The 21,573-nt window shown below is 42.1% G+C and overlaps 2 protein-coding genes across 2 annotated transcripts in view; one reads left to right on the top strand and one right to left on the bottom strand.

The window, feature by feature from the left end:
* Positions 1-21,573, bottom strand: part of BOP1 (BOP1 ribosomal biogenesis factor) — a 200,002-nt gene that overhangs the window by 99,161 nt on the left and 79,268 nt on the right. The gene's annotated exons all lie outside the window — the stretch shown is intronic.
* On the top strand, positions 12,183-21,306 carry SCX (scleraxis bHLH transcription factor). Its single transcript, XM_068102103.2, has 3 exons — positions 12,183-12,887; positions 18,331-18,662; positions 20,817-21,306. The coding sequence occupies exons 1-3, from the start codon at positions 12,743-12,745 to the stop codon at positions 20,853-20,855; spliced, it is 516 nt and encodes a 171-aa protein (XP_067958204.2). The 5' UTR covers positions 12,183-12,742; the 3' UTR covers positions 20,856-21,306.

Raw genomic sequence — 21,573 nt, 5'->3', positions numbered from 1 at the left:
CTTCTGCAATAGATTAAAAAGTGATCATTCTTATGGGGTCACCTGGTATGCTGTGACCGAGAGCAGTTGTACAACATGGGGCGGAGAAGCCGTCAAAAGGCGGAACAAAGGTTTACGGATACACCAACAGGTGTGCCCGGAGTTTGCGAGAGGGCAGTAGGGAGCCGAGGGCCAGGCACCAAACACGCAGCCCCCCAACCTGTGCCCCTCTGCGGGAAGAAAAAGGGGGCCAAGTGAAAAGCAAACGATAAGCAGCGTGAAAGAAAGGGCAAGAAAGCTCATCTGCTGACCATAAAGGACCCCCTCCTCCTCCCTCCTCACCCTCCACCTTCCTCGCTCATCGGCTTCGGTGCCAAATCTAAAGATCACTGGCTGCCAGTATGAGGTGACTATTCCATAATCAAAGGAGGTACCAGATCACCTCGAGAATAATGCTCTCTCATGAAGACCACTCTGCAGTGAAGTATTGACATCCACAGCTTTGTAGTATTTTATTAAACTTGTGGGTGAGTGGGGGAGGGTGCGGGTAAGACATGTACAAGTGCAATGAAAGTATTTTATGACTTGTAGACGACAGAAGGAAGGAAGGAAGGAAGGAAGTTTTGTTATTGAGCCCAATTGTGGGATCATGGAAAATAAGTGGACCAAATTTTTTTTCTTGATGACCATCCTTGTATCATGTTTAAACGAGAGCAATGTGACTGTGTCGCCAATATGGCTCGGCATAGTCCCGCAACGGGTAGATGTCCTCATTCACTGTCCTAAAAAGAAATGTTTGATTTAAATCCCTTCAGCTATTTTCAAGTATCACATTTTTACCACAAATGACAGGTTTCACATCAATCGGTGAAATGGTTTCAGAGAAGGGATTTTTTTTAATTATCGGCTTTCAAGCCAATATGGCTGCCACACCACATGACATATGAGCTTTTAAAATGTACACTCTGCACATGTATGGGTAGGGGATCACGTTTGTGAAGTTTCGTGTTGAACGGACAAGGTTCATTTTTCTATCCAGGATGGCTGCCAAACCACATGACATATGACATCATCATTTTCAAACTATATGCAAAAGTGGTGTTAGATGATATTTGTAAAATTTCGCATCGATAGGGTAAGCGGTTTCAGAGATATAATTATTTTATATTTTCCTTCAATCCACTATGGCTGCCACACCATGTGACCAATGATGTTTTTGTGATCATCTTTTAATCGCAATGCCCAGTCAATGACATACAAAGTTTCGAGCCAATTGATTTGGTGGTTTGGGAGATGTTTTTATTAAGGTTTTAGGTTCAATCTAATATGGCTGCCAAACCATGTGACCTATGATGTCATAAATTGAATATTTCAATACAAATAGGTCATCGATCATGTGCAGGCATTTCTGATTTTTAGGATAAGGAATTCGATTAAAACATTTTTGGCTGGTATACCACTTCACCTATGATGGCATCATTGTCATGCTTTTGTTCCCCATTGGGAGTACTTGACAATGTGCCAAGTTTCAAATTTTTCCATTCAGCGGTTTCCGAGAAATTGTTTTTTTTAATTATTTGCGTTTAATCCAAGTTGGCTGCCATACCACATGACCTAAGACGTCACAATTATCATAAACGTTCTGCATGGGTGTTACTCCGACCCTGAAAGTTTAGTCTCAATTGGACATGTGGTTGCTGAGAAAAACGAGGTTTAGCCCATGCGGACGGACGGACGGAGACAACCCGAAAACATAATGCCTTCGGCCACCTTCGGAGGTGGAGGCATAAAAACACAAAAATGTAATGGAAACAATAGAAATAAAATAAAAATAAATGTATATATTTAAAATAATTCAAATTAAATAATTTTAACTCACATAAAATAATAAATAATTAAAACAAGCGTTACGCCTAGGTCCCCCGTCGGTGAAGTGATGTGAGTTGACAAAGTGGAAGACGCAGAAAACATGCTATGATATGATATTTCGCTCACAAGGTTCAGACATACATGGACGCGGCCATGTTGGATTTTGACGTGGCGACCCAATTTTCAATAGTGTTCTGCCTTATGCCTAGGTACACCCACACACCAGATTAGAAGTTGGTACTTCGCTTATTTTCCAAGATATTCCGTTCACAAGGTTCAGACATACATGACGGCGGCCATCTTGGAGTTTGACGTGGCGACCCAATTTTCAATAGCGTTCGTCCTTGTGCCTAGATACACCCAAACACCAGATTAGAAGTTGGTACTTTGCTTATTTTTCAAGATATTTCGCTCACAAGGTTCAGACATATATATGGTGGCGGCCATCTTGGATTTTGACGTGGCGACCCAATTTACAATAGCGTTCTTCCCTATGCCGAGATACACCCACACACCAAATGAGAAGTTGGTACTTCGCTTATTGTTCAAGATATTCATCTCACAAGGTTCAGATATATATATGGTGGCGGCCATCTTGGATTTTGACGTGGCGACCCAATTTTCAATAGCGTTCTTCCTTATGCCGAGATACACCTACACACCAAATTAGAAGTTGGTACTTCGCTTATTTCTCAAGATATTCATCTCACAAGGTTCAAACATACATGGCGGCGGCCATCTTGGATTTTGACGTGGCGACCCAATTTTAAACAGCGTTCTTGCTTGTGCCTGGATACACCCACACACCAGATTAGAAGTTGGTACTTCGCTTATTTTTCAAGATATTTCGCTCACAAGGTTCAGACATACATGGCGGCGGCCATCTTGGATTTTGACGTGGCGACCCAATTTTAAACAGCGTTCTTCTTTGTGCCTAGATACACCCACACACCAGATTAGAAGTTGGTACGTCGTTTAATTTTCGAGATATTTCGCTCACAAGGTTCAGACATATATATGGTGGCGGCCATCTTGGATTTTGACGTGGCGACCCAATTTTCAATAGCGTTCTTCCTTATGCCGAGATACACCTACACACCAAATTAGACGTTGGTACTTCGCTTATTTTTCAAGATATTCATCTCACAAGGTTCAGACATACATGGCATCAGACATATATGGCAGCAGCCATCTTGGATTATGACGTGGGTTGCACCCACACACCAAATTCGAATGCAGTCCTTCGCTTACGCACGCACGCCCGCACGCAAACACGCACGCCCGCACACACACACGGACGGACACACTGACAGAGGGGAAAACCATAGTCCCCCTTTCGCTCCGCTGTGCGACGGGGACAATAATATTAAACGTAAAATAAAACTTTGACTATGGATTTGAACCCAGGTCCTTCCAGTCAAGGTCATCACACAAATAAGTAACCGCAGGACCTTTGAGGTTCCAGTCGATGTGCAGGATATAAATTGGCCTTACAATAGTAATAAATAGCACCGCAAAGTGGACGCAAAGTGGACGTAACCCCTCAGCCCATGCATGGTGGAAACCAATTTCAAGATGGCTGCCGTGGCGGCCATATTTAAAATTGCAGCGCGCCCATTTTCGAAAGGAACCTTCCCCTACTCAACCCCAACACACACTGCAAAAATGGATTTTATCGGACAAGCCGTTCTACTTGAATTTGACGGAAACCAATTTCAAGACGGCTGCCGTGACGGCCATATTGAAAATCGCAGCGTGCCCATGAACCTTCCTCTACTCAACCCCAACACACACTGCAAAAATGGATTTAATTGGACAAGCCGTTCTGCTCGAAATTGACGGAAACCAATTTCAAGATGGCTGCCGTGGCGGCCATATTGAAAATCGCAGCGCGCCCATTTTCGAAAGGCACCTTCCTCTACTCCACCCCAACACACACCGCAAACATGGATTTAATCGGACAAGCCGTTCTGCTCGAAATTGATGGAAACCAATTTCAAGATGGCTGCCGTGGCGGCCATATTGAAAATCGCAGCGCGCCCATTTTCGAAAGGCACCTTCCTCTCCTCCACCCCAACACACACTGCAAAAATGAATTTAATCGGACAAGCCATTCTGCTCGAAATTGACGGAAACCAAAAGTTGACGGACACCCGGATGGCTGCCGTGGCGGCCATATTGAAAATCGCCGCGCGTCCATTTTCGAAAGGAACCTTCCTCTACTCAACCCCAACACACACTGCAAAAATGGATTTAATCGGACAAGCCGTTCTTGAAATTGATGGAAACCAAAAGTTGACGGACGCCCGGACCTTGACGACAATACCCCTCAGGCCAGTTTGGGCTGAGGGGTGAAAAGCAGTAAAGCTATTTATATCAGCTTCGGGGCAGCTCAAAACGAATTTATTTAGCTCGTTTTAACTCGTCGGTTCGGAGGTTTTCTGACATGTATTAACTCACATGATTAGTAGTACTTCGGAGTGGCCTCTCAGCACCCCACAAATAAACGAAGAACACGTCTCTCCACCCGCAACGCTCCCCCCAAACCACCAAAATCCGCTCAATATCATCAAGGGGAACGTCTCCGACACAAAGCGCAGAGGCAGCGAGAAAGTCAAAATAACTCAACGGCAGAGATCAGCGAGAAAAGACTCGTGTATCTGCTCAAGCGGAGGAGGACACGTTTAGATAACATTTGAACCGGGCCATCCCAAAGCTAGATCTAATTGCTCAGCAAGATGGAAGAAAAATCGAGAGCAGAAACAGCAAAACTCGGCTCCACTTACGTATATTAAGCGAGTTTAGGGCCCAATAGCCACATCCATCCATCAAGTAAATGCCTTGAGCTGCTTGCTCCTTCCATGCTCCTAGAGTTAAGGATGTATTCATAATCGTTTTCAACGTCGGATCCATACAGCTGGCATTCCTTCTCAACTATTTGTCCTTCGCATGATCTCCAAACTTGTGGTTCGCTCCCTACCCCGTTTGCCCGGTTCGCAAGCACCAGCAAAATCCTGAACGAATCAGACTCTCCAAAGCTCTGCACATATGCAAAGAAAAAGAATATCAATGCAGGTTTCACATAGAATTAGCAACAACTCAAGGTTAACTGCAATGGTATAGGCCCAGGCATACAGCTCGCATTGACAATGCAAGCCGTTGTAAATTAAGATGGCATATTACAAACTTATGGATGGCAGTAACGCGGGTGATGAATGCTTTTTTTTCTCATTGGTTTCAGGAGAGAAACGTATAGAATCGTTTATCAACGTCACTGGATGAGGTTTGTTCAGAATTGGAACCCAGACATCATAGGTGACTGAGCAATATAAAAGTTTCCTCACGAAACAGCATCGGCCTTGCAAAACAAAGACAAGGTGTGTGTTAACCAAGCGTAACACGTGACGCACACACATGTTGAATTAGACTTGTGTACAACTCATGATAACAAGATAACATTTAAATACATTATTTCATATTGAGCCTGGTGTTGGCTTAGCGGTTAGGGTGCCGGCTTGGGATCCTAGGATCCTGGGTTCGAATCCCGGTCGATCGCTGAATTAACACCAGGGCGGTTGACTCATCCTGGCATCCTTCCGAGGTCGGCAAATTGAGTAGCAGCTTGCTGGGATGAATGATCCCGGTGTGTACCCCGGGTTTAGAATAGGTACACCGTATCCCTGCGCATCGTAAGAGGCGACTGAGGGTTGACGCCAGGAAGGGCATCCGGCCATAAAAAAAACATTGCCTCAAACAGGGAACCATGATTGTCATGGGGCCCACAAGGCTAACCCCCGCTCTAGCGGGGAAAATGGCCTTAAAACGATCATTCATTCATTTCATATACTGTATTCAAAGGGGGTGACATCGATACCCTTCCGTCCACTCTCCGTGCCCCTACCACCCTCCCAACCAACATGTTGTGTCCACAAACAGCAGCATCCCTGGCACCTGGCATACTCCATCCTACATTCTGTTTATCAAGCTACAGGGGGCAACTCCATTACAACACAGTCTCCTCCCATCTGCAGTCCATTAACCAATGAGACACGGTTAAAAAGGCTCGTTAACTTGTAGGCATCGACTGACCCAGGATAAGGGTCAAAAGGAAATCGGATTTAATAAAGCGCCACCGAGCAACTCTTGCTTTTTCTACCAAAACAACATGTACAGAGAATCTATTCACACCTTGCGCCGTCACGAGTAAAACCTAAAGCAACAGCAGCGTTTCATTCGAAGCAATTCCAGACTTGGTGACATGCGACGGAATGCACCAAACACACACAGGGCTAAAAGTTTATTGCAGAAAGTACAAAATAAGAGCAACACTGGAGACAAATTCACAAGTTTTGCAACAAATGTGAAAATTAACGGTAACTGGAAAACTCCTCTTTTTGTATTGGTGTGGCAGGTAAACCTTACCCCATTTTTAAATATCATTCTTATACAACGTTGGTGGGTACCATCATCGGTGTGCAGGAGTTGGGATAAAGTTTTACATCAACCTGGGAACTGTATGGTATTTTAAGTCTTTAAAAGGAACTTGTGGAAAAAGTTGAGAGCAAGTTTTCAGGTAATTAAATAAAAAAATGTAATGCCACTCCTCAACAATGGATGCGTACATAGCATTGATTCTCTGGTGCTCGATGCAACTTATTGTGTACATGCATGCATACACACATACATGCTAGTGATGATGATTACCATGTCCCCATAAGGACAGATGATATACAGTGATAAGAGGAATCCACCAAATTACTTACCTCAACAAAACCTCGAGCCAGTCCATTTTTGAAGACATCTTACTACAGTTTGGGGACATGTGCACCTGATGGCAGGAAATGGAATGTACCCCGTCTTCTGTGCTGTGATAGGCCACGTTGATGACTGACCAGGTGGTATTACATCCTGGAAAATTGCAAAATAAAGCCTCGCTGCTGAACAGGAGGGTAGGGAGGGAGACAGTTTCTACCACAGGAAGGTGTGTGGTATGACAATGGTTGGCTTTCTCCACATGCAAGCCCATGGCATACTTGGTACCATCGGCTACAACTGCCCTCAGCAGGGAGAAATCTTGACGCAGGACCATTTGTTTAGGTCAATGTCAGAGGTCTTGAGGTCACTCTTACATCTTTCCAGCATAGCTTAGGCTTCTGTTGATTGCATTATTACAATGAAAAGAGGTTTCTTGTCTGCCATGAGTTTCATCACGAGAGCCTTCTGTCATCTGCCCAACACGCATGTCAGTCATTTCGGTCCTATCATTCTGATCAGGTGGTCCACGGACGCAATTTCCACTCTTTCCATGAAAGCAATGTTTTGAATCGTCCGCCATCATTTAATCCTAACAATAGATTGGAGGTAACATTGGTTATTAAATCCTCACGAGGTGCTTTTATATAAGCATGATGTGGAGCCCTGCACTGATGGCGATACATCGGCATCGGTACAATTGCTGCACAATAGACCAAAAAGTCGAAATCGAGATACCTCTGCAGCTCCAGACTCATGTGCACAAAAAGGCAAAGGCTGTGGAAGCCAAAACAACACACGAGTCAATGTCAGTGTCCAATGATGCATCAGCAGCAAGTTTGTTTCCCTATTATTAAAAGGCACCGGGAGGCTTTAAGACCACATTCGTTGACTAAAAATTTAAGGAGTTGAACATAACGTGCGTGCCTACATCGGGATTTAAGTAAAATTAGTGTTTAAACTGAATGATGTAAAAAGGTGAATTTAAAAAAAAATGTGGTCCTTCAATCCATTGCAAAAATAGTTCAGTATTTCTTCAATGATAATGTAAATGGACAAATCTTTTCTGCAGCAAACACTCAAATAACTAGATGGTATTCATAGAATACTTACCCTGCGCAGTCAACTTGGTGTGAGCCAACTCTTCTGTTTTTGAACGGTTCTTTTTTTATTGATCCAATATGGCTGCCAGACCACGTGAGCGATGACATCATAAATTTATATTCTCTAATATAATTGTTGCATAGATCATGCTCAATAAATTTCAAACTGATCAGACTAAGCGTTGTCCCTGTCGAATTATGACGTCATAATTATGGCACCAATGACGTCATCATTAACAACACCTATTCCCCATATGGAGTTATTTACAATGAGCCACATTTCAACTTTTCCATAGAGCGGTTTTGGAGATATAGAGGTGCAACGTTTTTTGGTTTTTCCAAGATGGCACCTGTAACACATGACCTATGACGTCATGATTATCATTAAAATATTCTAAAGGAGGAGGCGCTCCTATGGTGAAATTTTCGTGCCCATCAGACCAACAGTTGCTGATTTTTTTTAAAATAATGATCGGATGGATAAGTGTTGTATTTGTCGAATTATGACGTCATAATGAAGGCACCGATGACATCATCATTAACATATCTTATTCCCCAAGGGGTGTGGTTGACAATGAGCCAGGTCTTAATTTTTTCCGTGGAGTGGTTTCAGAGATATAGAGGTGCGAATTTTTTCCAAGATGGCACCTGTACCAGGTGACCGATGACGTCATAATATTCATTAAAATATTATACAGGAGGAGGCCCTCCGATGGTGAAAATTTCATGTCAATCGGACCAAGAATTGCAGAGAAGAAAATTCATACTGATCGAATCAAGCGTTGTACTTGTCGAATTATGACATCATAATTAATCAACATATCTTATTCCCCAAGCGGAGTATTTGACAATGAGCCATGTTTCAATTTTTTTCCATGGAGCGCTTTCGGAGATAGAGGTGCAACTTTTTTTCGATTTTTCCAAGATGGCGCCTGTACCACGTGACCTATGACATAATAATTATCATTTTAAAAATTCCACAGGAGCCGCTCATATTCTGAAAATTTTGTGCCAATCAGACTAACAGTTGCAGAGGATTTTTATTTTTTTTCATACTCTTCAGATCAAGTGTCATACTTGTCGAATTATGACGTCATAATTAAGGCACCGATGACATCATCATCAACATATCTTATTCCCCTTGGGGAGTACTTGACAATGAGCCATGTTTCCATTGAGCGGTTTGGGAGATACAGGGGTGTAACGTTTTTCCAAGATGGTGTCCGTACCATGTGACCTATGACGTCATACTTATGAATAAAAATATATATACAGGCGGAGGAGCTCCTATGGTAAAAATTTTGTGTCAATCGGACCACGAGTTGCGGAGAAAATGAATTTTTTTAATGCAGACACGGCACACATACGCAACCGAATGCTTAACCCCGTTTCGCTTCGCGAGTGCAGGGTAACATGACAGTTCATAGAACACCTTACCCCACACAGGCTTGAGGGTAAAAAAAAGGACATTGACTGGGTCTGCGAGGAGCAAATTTGATTGGTCGAGATGATGTAAAATGGCATAATATTTTGTCCAAATACTGCTAGACTAAAGGGTTTTGAAATTGGTAAAAAGGCAATTTGTGTTCTGCAGTGTTCAAGTATATAATTCAACTGAAAAATAAGAAAAACATTTTAAAGGCTGTACAAAAATATTTTCGGATGTTTACTGCAGCTGATGCAATGTCTTTTACACCACCTTATTTAACACATTACATTAGTTATTTGTGCATGTTGTTTGGGTCCTTTATGACATCCTAAAAAACAATAAGTTCCTGTTTGGAATGATTTTCTATTTTGTTTGACTGCCAGACAGGCAGACAAGATAATAAAATTCCACCCGTGTCCAAAGGAAGCAGTTCAGTTTGCCATTTTTAATATGAAATAGGAAAAACCAAGAAACAAATGAAACCATTTAGAACCACTTAGAACTCACTAGAATGACCCTTTAGAACCCTTCAGAATTAACCTTTAGAACCCTTCAGAATTATCCTTTAGAATCCTGCAGAATTATCCTTTAGAACCCATCAGAATTACCCTTTATAAGCCATCAGAATTAGCCTTTATAAGCCATCAGAATTACCCTTTAGAACCCATCAGAATTACCCTTCAGAATTACCCTTTACAACCCATCAGAATTACCCTTTAGAATTACCCTTTAGAACCATCAGAATTACCCTTTAGAACCCATCAGAATTACCCTTTAGAATCCATCAGAATTACCCTTTATAACCCATCAGAATTACCCTTTAGAACCCATCAGTATTACCCTTTAGAACCCATCAGAATTACCCTTTAGAATCCTTCAGAATTAGTCTTTAGAACGCATCAGAATTACCCTTTAGAATTACCCTTTAGAATCCTTCAGAATTAGTCTTTAGAACGCATCAGAATTAGCCTTTAGAATTACCCTTTAGAATTACCCTTTAGAACCCATCAGAATTACCCTTTAGAATCCTTCAGAATTATCCTTTAGAACCCATCAGAATTACCCTTAATAATCCATCAGAATTACCCTTCATAATACATCAGAATTATCCTTTAGAACCCATCAGAATTACCCTTTAGAACCCATCAGAATTACCCTTCATAATCCATAAGAATTACCCTTTAGAATCGTTCAGAATTACCCTTTAGAACCCATCAGAATTACCCTTTAGAACCCATCAGAATTACCCTTTAGAATTACCCTTTAGAACCCATTAGAATTACCCTTTAGAACCCATTAGAATTACCCTTTAGAACCCACTAGAATTAAGCACGGTGGTTTAAAAAGGTTCTTCTTCATTTATGATGGACGGATGGAAGGAAGCTCAGCCAAATATTGTAGTGGCTTCATCATCGCTTTAAAATTATCCAACTTCTCTCTGTACATTAAGACGAATTCAGAATTAAAGTATTGCTAAATTACAGGTTGGTTTTCCGATCCATGTTCCGATTCATGTTCGAAATAAAACATTCAATTGAAATAAAAGCAGACAAAATAACTTTGTCACATTTCAAAAACTCATCGTTTTGCTCATCGATATTTTATTATTCCTCAAATAATAGAGCCTGAACATCCAAAAGCAATAAAAAAAAACTTTTCAAAATTGATGACATCAAGCAGTGCGTAGCAGGCCTTTACAGGAAGCAAACTTCATTTTTATATTTCTCCAGAGAGTAACTCCAGGCCAGCACTAAAATGAATGCAGCGATTAGCATTCCACAAAAACAGTTGGAAGTCCAGTATTGAAACCTCACATCGTCACACTCGCATGTGAGACACGTCGCTGGCATTAATAAAAACAAGGCATCTCAGCAACCCATGCTCACTGGGCCAGGCCTCGGCTACACCGCGCTCTCCTTGTCCTTGAGAAGCAGGTGTCCTGCACGGCTAATGTCCCCACCAAACTTGAAGCTCGAAAAACAAGTAATAATAACAAAGCACGCTTTGGGCAGCTAAAGCTGAGAATCCAGAGTGAGGGACAGAAAACCCTATGAGGATAAAGAGTCAAGATGAGAAAAAGGCCAGGAAAGAGGAGAATGGCGCACAGCTCATCTGGAAGGCATTTCTGTCAGCGTGTCGGACGTCTGCCGCCGTCTCGGCTGCGCAAAGGAGCAGAGATTGAGCTACCTAGTACGAACTTCCAGCTGGAAAGCCACAAGGCCAGCATAAACAGCAGAAAAACAGAAAAATCATGCTCCAATTGCCGTACCTCTGCCAATATTACATCAATGTGCGAGTTTACCTTCAACAGACGCTGGCAGGATACACCGAGGGTGCAGCACACTGCGCCACCCTCACTTGCACTCCTTTACAGACCACCCTTCGAGTTTTAACAAAATGTTATATGCGACTAACCAATTCTACATTTTCCCTCAATGAGAGGTATCTATGAACGTGATAGGAAAAACAAAGAACAAAATGCAGCAGCCCGATGGTCACGAGGAAATAAAAGTCTATTTTGACACTTGTCCAAGCTGTGGAAACAATGACATTAGCAATGAACAAATTTAAGGGAGTTTAATGGGATCGTGCAGCAAGTGCTCTCACTGTGAAGCCAAACAAGAATGTGATAAAACCCACACTCCAAACACCTCTTCTATTTTGCTCCAGATGACGACAGCTGGAGCCAACAGGGAATGATAAATCAGGTGGAGCAAGTTATTCCCATGCACCCTCCCCAACACAAATCTTTAACTTAGGTAGCCATACAAAACACGGAGATCTGCCAAGAACTGCAAGCCTTGCAAGGAAACGATTCCCTTTATTTTCTTCCTCAATTTCATGCAAAAACTTCCCATAATCCAACCCCTATCCTTCTCCGAGCCTCCACAACCCAGCACAAGCACTCAGCTATCCAACGCCCCTCCTATTCTCCATCCACATCCTCCTAACCCCTCCCCAACTCGCATCCCTTGGATTGGCTGCCACCCGGGATGCCTGATACGTTCCTCCCATGCAAACCCCAGCCTATCGATTTGCTTTTTCAGTGTGCAGACCAACGAGCAACGAAGACAGGAGAGACAAGGTGCACGCAGAGCAACAGGAGAACACTTTGTGGGACACCCTGTGTCGAGGGAGTGTAGCATCTTATTGGATATCTCGTGGAGGGTATCTGGACGACAGCGAGATCGGCACCTGACAGCAGAGATCCACTGGATATTGAAACGGAAAAGAGTCCTGCATAAGGTCCAGAGCCCAGGATCAGAGTATACAGAGTATACAGCCATATATGGGAGTACGACACAGATTTGACAACCCACTTCAGTGCTCCTTCCCATCAACACATGACAGCCTGCTACAGATTTCCAGATTGGAAGTCAACAGTTTATCCTGAACAACTTAACAAGACCACCAGGAGATCCAACAGCTCGACTGGAAACTGTGGTCACCAAAGTTTCTTCTGTTTTGTTCTGAAGACACTCCTACCAACCACTGCAGGATCTCAATCTCAACATCTTTGTGATCAAACATCAATCAACCCAACTGGAGATCAGCTGCTACAGACTTGGCCAAAACACCATTTACCCTGGCCCTGCTAACGGCTCAAGTGATGGCATACACAAGCCTTCATGCAATACCACCAACTCTGTCATTCCTCCCAGAGGACATGCACGTTATGGGAGACGACAGTGAAAGTAGCAGCGATGAGAATGGATATGGACACCTACACTCCAAGAGGCCTCGTCTGTTGCAGGGTAAGTGTTGGAGATTTTATAAAATAAATAACAGGATGAAAGTAGCAAGTAATTTGGACAGCAAATTTTTATGAAGAGGAGCCACTATTTACTGGATTCATGTTGGACTGTCATTGCATTACAAATTTGGTCTATGTGTTGCATCATTGATGAGGGTGCAATTACGAACGTTGATGCAGTGCCGTCGGAGATAAAGGCAGGAAGTTAGGATTTGGCAAGGGTGCCAAAACAACATGACGTGCCCAAAATAGAGACGCTGATTAATCAAAAAGCTAAATGGTGAAGAGGAGATGGATAAAGAGGAAGAGGTCATGAAAGTTAAAACTATTCATTCTTAAAAGATGCACAATGCACATTTCATCAACTTGAATCTATGAAAGCACCCTAATAAAAAAGGAGGAATATTGGAGTAAATACAAGGAGAATATAATTATATATATATATATATATATACACACACACACACACATATATACATGTATATATTTATATACATCTCATACATTGAGTACCAGTTCACTGGTAATTCCCTGTGTGTCGCAAGAGGCGACTAACAGGGTTGGCGGCAGGAAGCGCATCCGGCCATAAAACATTGCTTCAAAAAGGGGACCAAGGTGCCCGAAAAAGGCCAACCCCCACCCTGCGGGGAAAATGGCCTCTAAAGGTGGTTCTAAAGGTGGTTCATACATGACCAGGAATCAAAACAAAGTATTTTTCAAATTGATCCATCAAAAACTACATGAACTTGTAAATACAGGTTAACCTGCACATCTGCACAAGGGGACAACCCCGAGAGTCTCGGCAGCCCCACTGGTCTTGATCACCAAAACCGGTTGGTGCAAGGCAAACATTCTAACTCAAAATGTGACTGGATTCGAGCCCAGCAACGTTTCACAATTGGACTGCTGAATGCCATAAGCAATGCCTCAGTTTGTCGTTCAGATTACATCCTTAGGCAATGACCATATTTGATAGACGAGTGCGGTAGGCTACCCATTATGACTGGAGAGTGCGATACGGGGAAGTGAGTGCAGCCAACATACACCCGTAACCGATCAGGAATGCTGGATTTGTAGAGCAACCATGCCAGACATGAGCAAAGGATTCCTTGGAGCTGCGCCTTACTCATAACTTCAGCACCACAAACGGCTCTGGAGGCTTTGCCGAATGATCTACCAAGGCGGTTGCTCCTCCCCCCCCCCCCCCCCCCCTTTCCCCTCCCTCCAGGGAGGCACAAGCGCATAACACCAACTAAACCCAACATTACATCATCAAATGAGTTCCTGTTAAGGAATCGACACCATATTCAACTGTAGTGACAGACGCATAGATGGAAGGGTATGAACCCAACTAACAACGTTGTAAAATATACACCACAAAGGTGTGTGTGTGTGTGTGTGTGTGTGTGTGTGTGTGTGTGTGTGTGTGTGTGTGTGTGTGTGTGTGTGTGTGTGTGTGTGTGTGTGTGTATATATATACACAGACTTGGCATTTAATATGGAATATATATTTTTTCTTGACTTTTGTTTACTTTCTTAACTCAGTATGTCAATCTGGTGAGTTTCTTTTACACTTTGGTGATTTATTTGTTAAAAGAACCATGTCACTGATTGTCTGTCGCAGCAAGAACTCAGCAACAGGATTATATCACAGGTGGCGTGGCAAAATGTACGGACAGGTGCATTTGATGATTGTCTTCACAGTCGGGTATACAAGGGTTGTTGCGTTCTGTATTTGTGTAAAACAACTGCTGCACGTCTCCAAAAGTTATTGCCGCTTCCTCTGGAGATGGTCCGTCAACTCGACAATGCTGTTTGTCATGGAGTGGTGGCTTTACGAAATTATGGCATGAAACAGCATGCTATTGCTCGGAAGTATGGCATCACTCAAGGTCAGGTGTCAAAGATCCTGAAACGAAATGCTCAGAGGGGTGTCCCTACTCCAATACCGAGGCCAGGACGTCCCCGCAGAACCACAAGGAGGGATGATCGCCAGCTGCACCGGTTAGTCCGCAATGGCCGTACCAAGTCAGCTAATCGGCTAAGGGCTGAGTGGCAGCAACTGACAAATGTGCCTGTATCCAGAAGGCTAGTCAACCAACGACTGGTTAAAGCAGGCTATCGTGCCAGGCGTACCCTGAGAAAGCCACGCCTGACCAGACTACCGCCAGCACCGATTGCAGTGGGCCAGAGAGCACCGTCAATGGCAGCCAGGACACTGGAATCACGTGATCTTCAGTGACGAGTCTAGATTTCTGGTCTATCGTCAAGATGGCCGTGTCCGAGTGCGCAGACAAGTGCATGAAGCCTACAACAAAGATTGTATAGTGCCAAGAGTCCTAGCTGGAGGTGGTGGGGTGACCGTTTGGGCTGCTTTTCATGCAGGGGGCAAAACTGACCTGGTTGTTCTGAATGGAAACCTGAACCAGTTCAAGTACAGGGCCATTCTGGAAGAAACATTGCTTCCATTTGCTCTTGCAGCCTTTCGAGGAAACATTGTCTTCTAAGATGAAAATGCACGGCCTCATCATGCTCGCATGATCCAACACTTTCTTGCTTACCGTGGTGTAGAGCATATGGATTGGCCTGCCATGTCCCCGGATATGAATCCGATAGAGAACTTGTGGGCAAAATTAACGCGTCAAATCGACCACTTGGAACAGCAGCCGACCTCTGTGCGTGAATTGCAGCAGACTATTGTCACTGCATGGCAAGCGATTCCTGTCCAAACCTTGGCAAATCTCGTGAACAGCATGCCTCAACGTGTACGTGCTCTCCTGAATGCTCGTGGGGGTTACACGAAGTACTGAACTGTAATTTTACTGTCCGTAATCCCAGTCGTAATTTAACTTTTGTTTTTGTTAAAAAAAAAATTGGCTAATGTGCAAAATAAAGAGATACTTCTGGAAAACGTGCAGAAGTTTAACACAGTACTGTCCATGAATTGAGTTCGATATCAGTTTACATCACTTTCAAGGATTAATTTATTTGTTTCAAAATGTCAAATGTGGTTTTTGTTTCTTTTAAAGGTCACATTAACAAAATCTAGAATAATTTCAACATAATTCCAATGAACTTTTGGTTCTAAGACATCTTGAAAAGTAAGTTCACCCCACAGAAAAAATATTCCATATTAAATGCCAAGTCTGTATATATATATATATATATATTAGGGTGTTTCTTAGCTACATAAGGAAAAACAAATTGAATTGTTTCACTCCTAACCTTTAATTTTTTTTGGTATTGAGGTAAAACTTCTGCCTGTGAAATATTTTTTGAATAAATCAAGTTTTAGGGGCTGCACAGTGACTCATGGTTGCCAGCCACTCAATGTTTGTGCCCGATAAGCGTTGATTTCATGCAATCGGAAACATCTTGCGATGTTCTGTCACAACTTGAAGCAGATACTGTGTTTGCTGTTCATCCCTTGTCAGGGGACGATTGCACTCTTCAATGAGAGCAACAGCATACACCAGAGTACAGCTGTACTGTATTCAATTAACTTAAAAACAACTTCAAAATGTGCAATACATAGCAAGGTCAAAGGTCAACTGTAATGGTCAAACTCACAAGTATAGCAGTGAAGAATAAATAATCAACTCCAAACATTTACGTGAGCCAAATATGTGAAATTACAAACTCCGTGTGCAACCCGTAAATTTAGTCCAAATGGCTTAAAATTTCACCCCAAGGGTTTTTTCATACATACAAAATTTTTTAAGTGTTAGGAGCATGACTTTTCTAACTTTCATTTTTTTAAACCACCCATATATATATATATAGATATATATATATATATATATATATATATACATATATATATATATATATATATATATATATATATATATATATATATATATATATATATATATATATATTATATATATATACACGGAGCAGGCTAACCCCCGCTCTAGCAGGGAAAATGGCCTTAAAATGCATGTTGTTGTGTGTTGTGTGTATATATATATATATATATATATATATATATATATATATATATATATATATATATATATATATATATATATATATATATATATATATATATATATGTATATATATATATATATATATATATATATATATATATATATATATATATATATATATATATATATATATATATATATATAAAATATAATATAAAAAATATAATATAATATAGTATATATATATATATATATATATATACACTATATTATATTATATTATATATATACTGTATATATACATTATACATATATATATATATATATATATATATATATATAATATATATATATATATATACTATATTATATTATATTTTTTATATTATATTTTATATATATATATATATATATATATACATATATACAATTGACAGTGGGAGGTTATCAATTTCTGTACTTCATTCTGAACGTTGTGAGCACTTCATCTGTACTTCATTCAAGCACAATAAAACGGCAATTAGAGCGCATCCACCCTGGTTGCTCTTCAGGCCATACCGCTGTCAACCACCACTACAATAACACCACCATAGCTACTGCAATACCGCCATTACAAACATCATGAACACAATCAAGAATCTTGGTTGAACAGGACAAAACGACCACCCAAGCCAAAATGAGTCCGCGTCGCAATCGATTTGAAGGATCACCCAATTGCCATGCGCAAAAATAACGGTATTCAAACAGTTGTGCACAACTGTAGGAAAGCTAGTTGGATAACAGGCAGCTGTGGGGAGAGCGAATGAAGCATCAGTCGGAAAAAATCCTATGCAGGATTCCCCATGGAGGAGAAGGGCAGGCTCAGCGATGACGGGAAGGGCTCGGGGCTCCACAAAACAAGTTTGCAGACAAAGTAAGACGAGTGTTCGTGAGAGTAAAGGTGAAAACAACATGCTTGGCAATAAAACAGGTTCAAACGCACCAAACCTCCGGCCCAGGAATCTGACAAATATGGCAGTGAAAAAAATTGTGGGATGTCGGAAAATCGAAACCAAGTTGCCAAGTTATCTGCAGACAACAAACTGTCTGCACACTGAGATGAGGGAAACGGTCGACACAAATTAAGCGAAAGGAAGTTTTTTCCGCATGTGAGGCGGGAGCCATCTGCCGCACTGGGAAGTGCAGACAGCTGGTGGGCCCAGCAGCTGTGAGGAAGGACACGAGGGCACGCAAAACGCGGGGCAAAAGAGCCACGTGGGAAGAGCAGCATGGAAAGCCTCACAAAATATAGGAAACTGTGGGTAGTAAAGTTTACTTGACTCGTCATCAAAAACGATGCCGATGCTCCAATATCGCAGCAAGTCAGACATCAGTACTTATGCATGTGCATGCCGGTATTTCATAACAATTCCCTTACAAGCAAATCTTCTGTCCTGCATCTTTTTTTTCCCCGCTGCTCTTGTACCCAATAATTCTTCATTCTTTGCTCTTCGATTTGTGCACACACAGAGGTGCCACAGCGACAAGTGGCGAATGCTCGAGAGCGAGATCGCACGCACAGCGTGAACACGGCTTTCAGTGCACTGCGCACGCTCATCCCGACCGAACCAGCAGACCGGAAGCTCTCCAAGATCGAGACGCTCCGTTTGGCATCGAGTTACATCTCCCATCTGGGAAATGTACTTCTGCTGGGAGACGGCGGTCCTGACAACGCTCCCTGCCACACACCACCCGTGCAGAGCATCTACGGACCTCCCGGAGGCGGTACCGTAGCCACCAGCTCTGCCATACCTCCACCTCGCACCATCTGCACCTTCTGCTTAAGCAACCAGCGGCGGCTGGTAAGATTTTACTTTGTTTGCAGCATATCCTGCAATTTGTGCATTTCACAGGTCCTTTATTTAAAATAAAGGACTATACGGCATGTTTAATTTATTTAATTATCTATTTATTTGTTTAAATTTATTTACATGAAGAAAGGCAAACATTCATCATGGGTTATGGCAGTGGCATGCAGATTGAGAATAGTACCAATGGGGCAGTCTGAAAATTAAATTATTAACTTACCTGTATCGCCAAACATTAAGAGGCAAGCACTGCGATCAATTATCACAACTAGATGGTATTCATCGAAAACTTACCCTGCGCAGTCAACTTGTTGCGAGCCAACTCTTCTGTTTTTGAACATTTTTTTTTCTTTGATCCAATATGGCTGCCAGACCATGTGAGCGATGACATCATACATTTATATTCTCTAATATAATTGTTGCATAGATCACGATCAATACATTTCAAACTGATCAGACCAAGCGTTGTCCCCGTCGAATTATGACGTCATAATTATGGCACCGATGACATCATCGTTAACAACACCTATTCCCCATATGGTGTTCTTTACAATGAGCCATGAGCTTTACAATGAGCTTTACAATGAGCCTTTACAATGAGCCATGTTTCAATTTTTTCCATGCAGCGGTTTTGGAGATATAGGTGCAACATTTTTCGTTTTTATCAAGATGTCGCCTGTATCACATGACCTATGATGTCATGATTATCATTAAAATATTCTAAAGGAGGAGGCGCTCCTATGGTGAAAATGTTGTGCCCATCAGACCAACAGTTGCTGAGAAAAAAAATTCACAATGATCGGATAAGTGTTGTACTTGTCGAATTATGACGGCATAACGAAGGCACCGATGACATCATCATTAACATACCTTTTTCCCCAAGGAGAGTACTTGACAATGAGCCACATTTCAATTTTTTCATTGCAGCGGTTTTGGAGATATCGGTGCAACATTTTTCGATTTTTTCAAGATGGCGCCTGTATCACATGACCTATGACGTCATGATTATCATCAAAATATTCTACAGGAGGAGCCGCACATACTCTGGAAATTTCGTGTCCATCGGACTAACAGTTGCAGAGGAATTTTTGTTTTATTCATACTGGTCAGATCAAGCGTTGTACTTGTCGAATTATGACGTCATAATTAAGGCATCAATGACATCAACATATTTTATTCCCCATGGTGAGTACTTGACAATGAGCCATGTTTCAATTTTTTCCATCGAGCGGTTTTGGAGATATAGAGGTGTAACGTTTTTCCAAGATGGCGTCTGTACCACATGACGTATGACGTCATAATTATGAATAAAAAAATATTATACAGGCAGAGGCGCTTCGATGGTAAAATTTCGTGTCAATCGGACCAACGGTTGCCGAGAAAATGAATTTTTTAAATGCAGACACGGCACACGTACGCATCTGAATGCTTAACCCCGCTTTTCGCTTCACGAGCACAGGGTAAAGATCAACCTAACCTATTATCTAGAAGAAAAGCAACTAAAATATTACATCATCTGGAACTAGCACAAGGATTATAAACAGAAAACTGGGACAACGAAAGGTGAGCTTTGGCTCATTTGCATATCTACGACAGAAGAATGAATGGCAATGTGAATGACCATATTGGGTAAATAAATTACTTCCATTTTAATTCGTATAGAATCACAACTAGTTTGACTCAGATGTCAAAGATGTGAGTGCTTAAAACAGATAATGCTTGAAAACCCCCCCACAAAAAACCAGCAAGATAAATAAATAAAACCTCTTCGTTTGAGACCACTCAATACTCATGTATGGTGTGTATGCGGAAGGGAAATAGAAGGTAATATGAGTATCGGGAGAGAAAAGGAGATGCAAGTGTTTGGGGGGGGAGGGAGGGGGTAAGGTGGGCTGAAGTGGGGAAGAGGTCAATTTCATGTCGCCTGGTTGATATCCGACTCAAAATTAAAAAGCAAAATCCTCTATAGTTTGATTACTATGTGACAAAAATTAACTCCTCCTCATCAACAAGATTGAAAAAAAAATTGCAATGAATATATGAATCTAGAATCATTAATTGGAATGAGCAAGTAAAGGTCATCAAAGTTTATAAATGGAGGCAGCTGCAGTCAAAACCATGACGTCACAAATTTGCCGTTGAATGCAGGGGCGAGACCGGGAACGCAAGTCCGCCATGCGTTGCTGATGGCTGGAGCCAAGACTGGAAGCACAAGATGTTATTGCGCTGCCAAAGGAACACGACGGGCGGTGGGCGAAAAGGATGGAGCCACAACACCACGGTGCTCCCGTCTCCCGTATTCCAAAGAGGTGGGCTTCATGGCCGAACCCAAGGCCTTGACGACGGTCCATGCCACACTTCCTTTTTACAACGAGTTTCGTTTTATTTCGTGATGCGACCGATTGTGGAGTCGTCCTCCGAAAAAAGGTCGTCGACGAGCTCATCAGGTGGTGACTGGTTCTCTACCAGAGAGCGACGAGAGGGAGCAGGACTCTAATGTGGAACGTTTTAACATCCAGCTCGAAAACCTGTGCAATGAGTTTCAACAAGCATTTGTACGCAATTGCTCATTTTATAAATTTAATTTGATTCTGGACAAACATGAATATTATAAAAACTAACACAATAAAACTGATGCAAAGAGACTTTTGCAAAACGAGTCGATCCAATGTGGAGCCTCCAGCCTCTCAATCCCGGAACACGTAGCTCTGGATCCAAGGTACCAACCTCACCCTCCCCGCCCAGCTCCTCACTATTTCACCCCCACCACCACCTTTGCACAGCCTATACCTCCGAACATACTTTCATATCCTGCCGAGCGGTGCACGTGGCCAAAGTGGAAAACCCAGATCTCTCCGGCGGGACCATTTGTGGAGAGCGAGAGAGAGAGAGGAGAGAGAGGAGA

Source organism: Myxine glutinosa, chromosome 10 (assembly GCF_964187855.1).
Source record: "Myxine glutinosa chromosome 10, kmMyxGlut1.1, whole genome shotgun sequence".
NCBI lineage: Eukaryota > Metazoa > Chordata > Myxini > Myxiniformes > Myxinidae > Myxine > Myxine glutinosa.
This window is presented reverse-complemented; position numbering and strand designations above follow the sequence as displayed.

Bases quoted from the DNA above. Each gene is read 5' to 3' on its own strand.
- SCX (XM_068102103.2), top strand. From the start codon at position 12,743: ATGGCATACACAAGCCTTCATGCAATACCACCAACTCTGTCATTCCTC. The intron at 12,888-18,330 runs GTAAGTGTTGGA...GTGCACACACAG, and splicing joins GAGGCCTCGTCTGTTGCAGG to AGGTGCCACAGCGACAAGTG. The intron at 18,663-20,816 runs GTAAGATTTTAC...CGTTGAATGCAG, and splicing joins TAAGCAACCAGCGGCGGCTG to GGGCGAGACCGGGAACGCAA.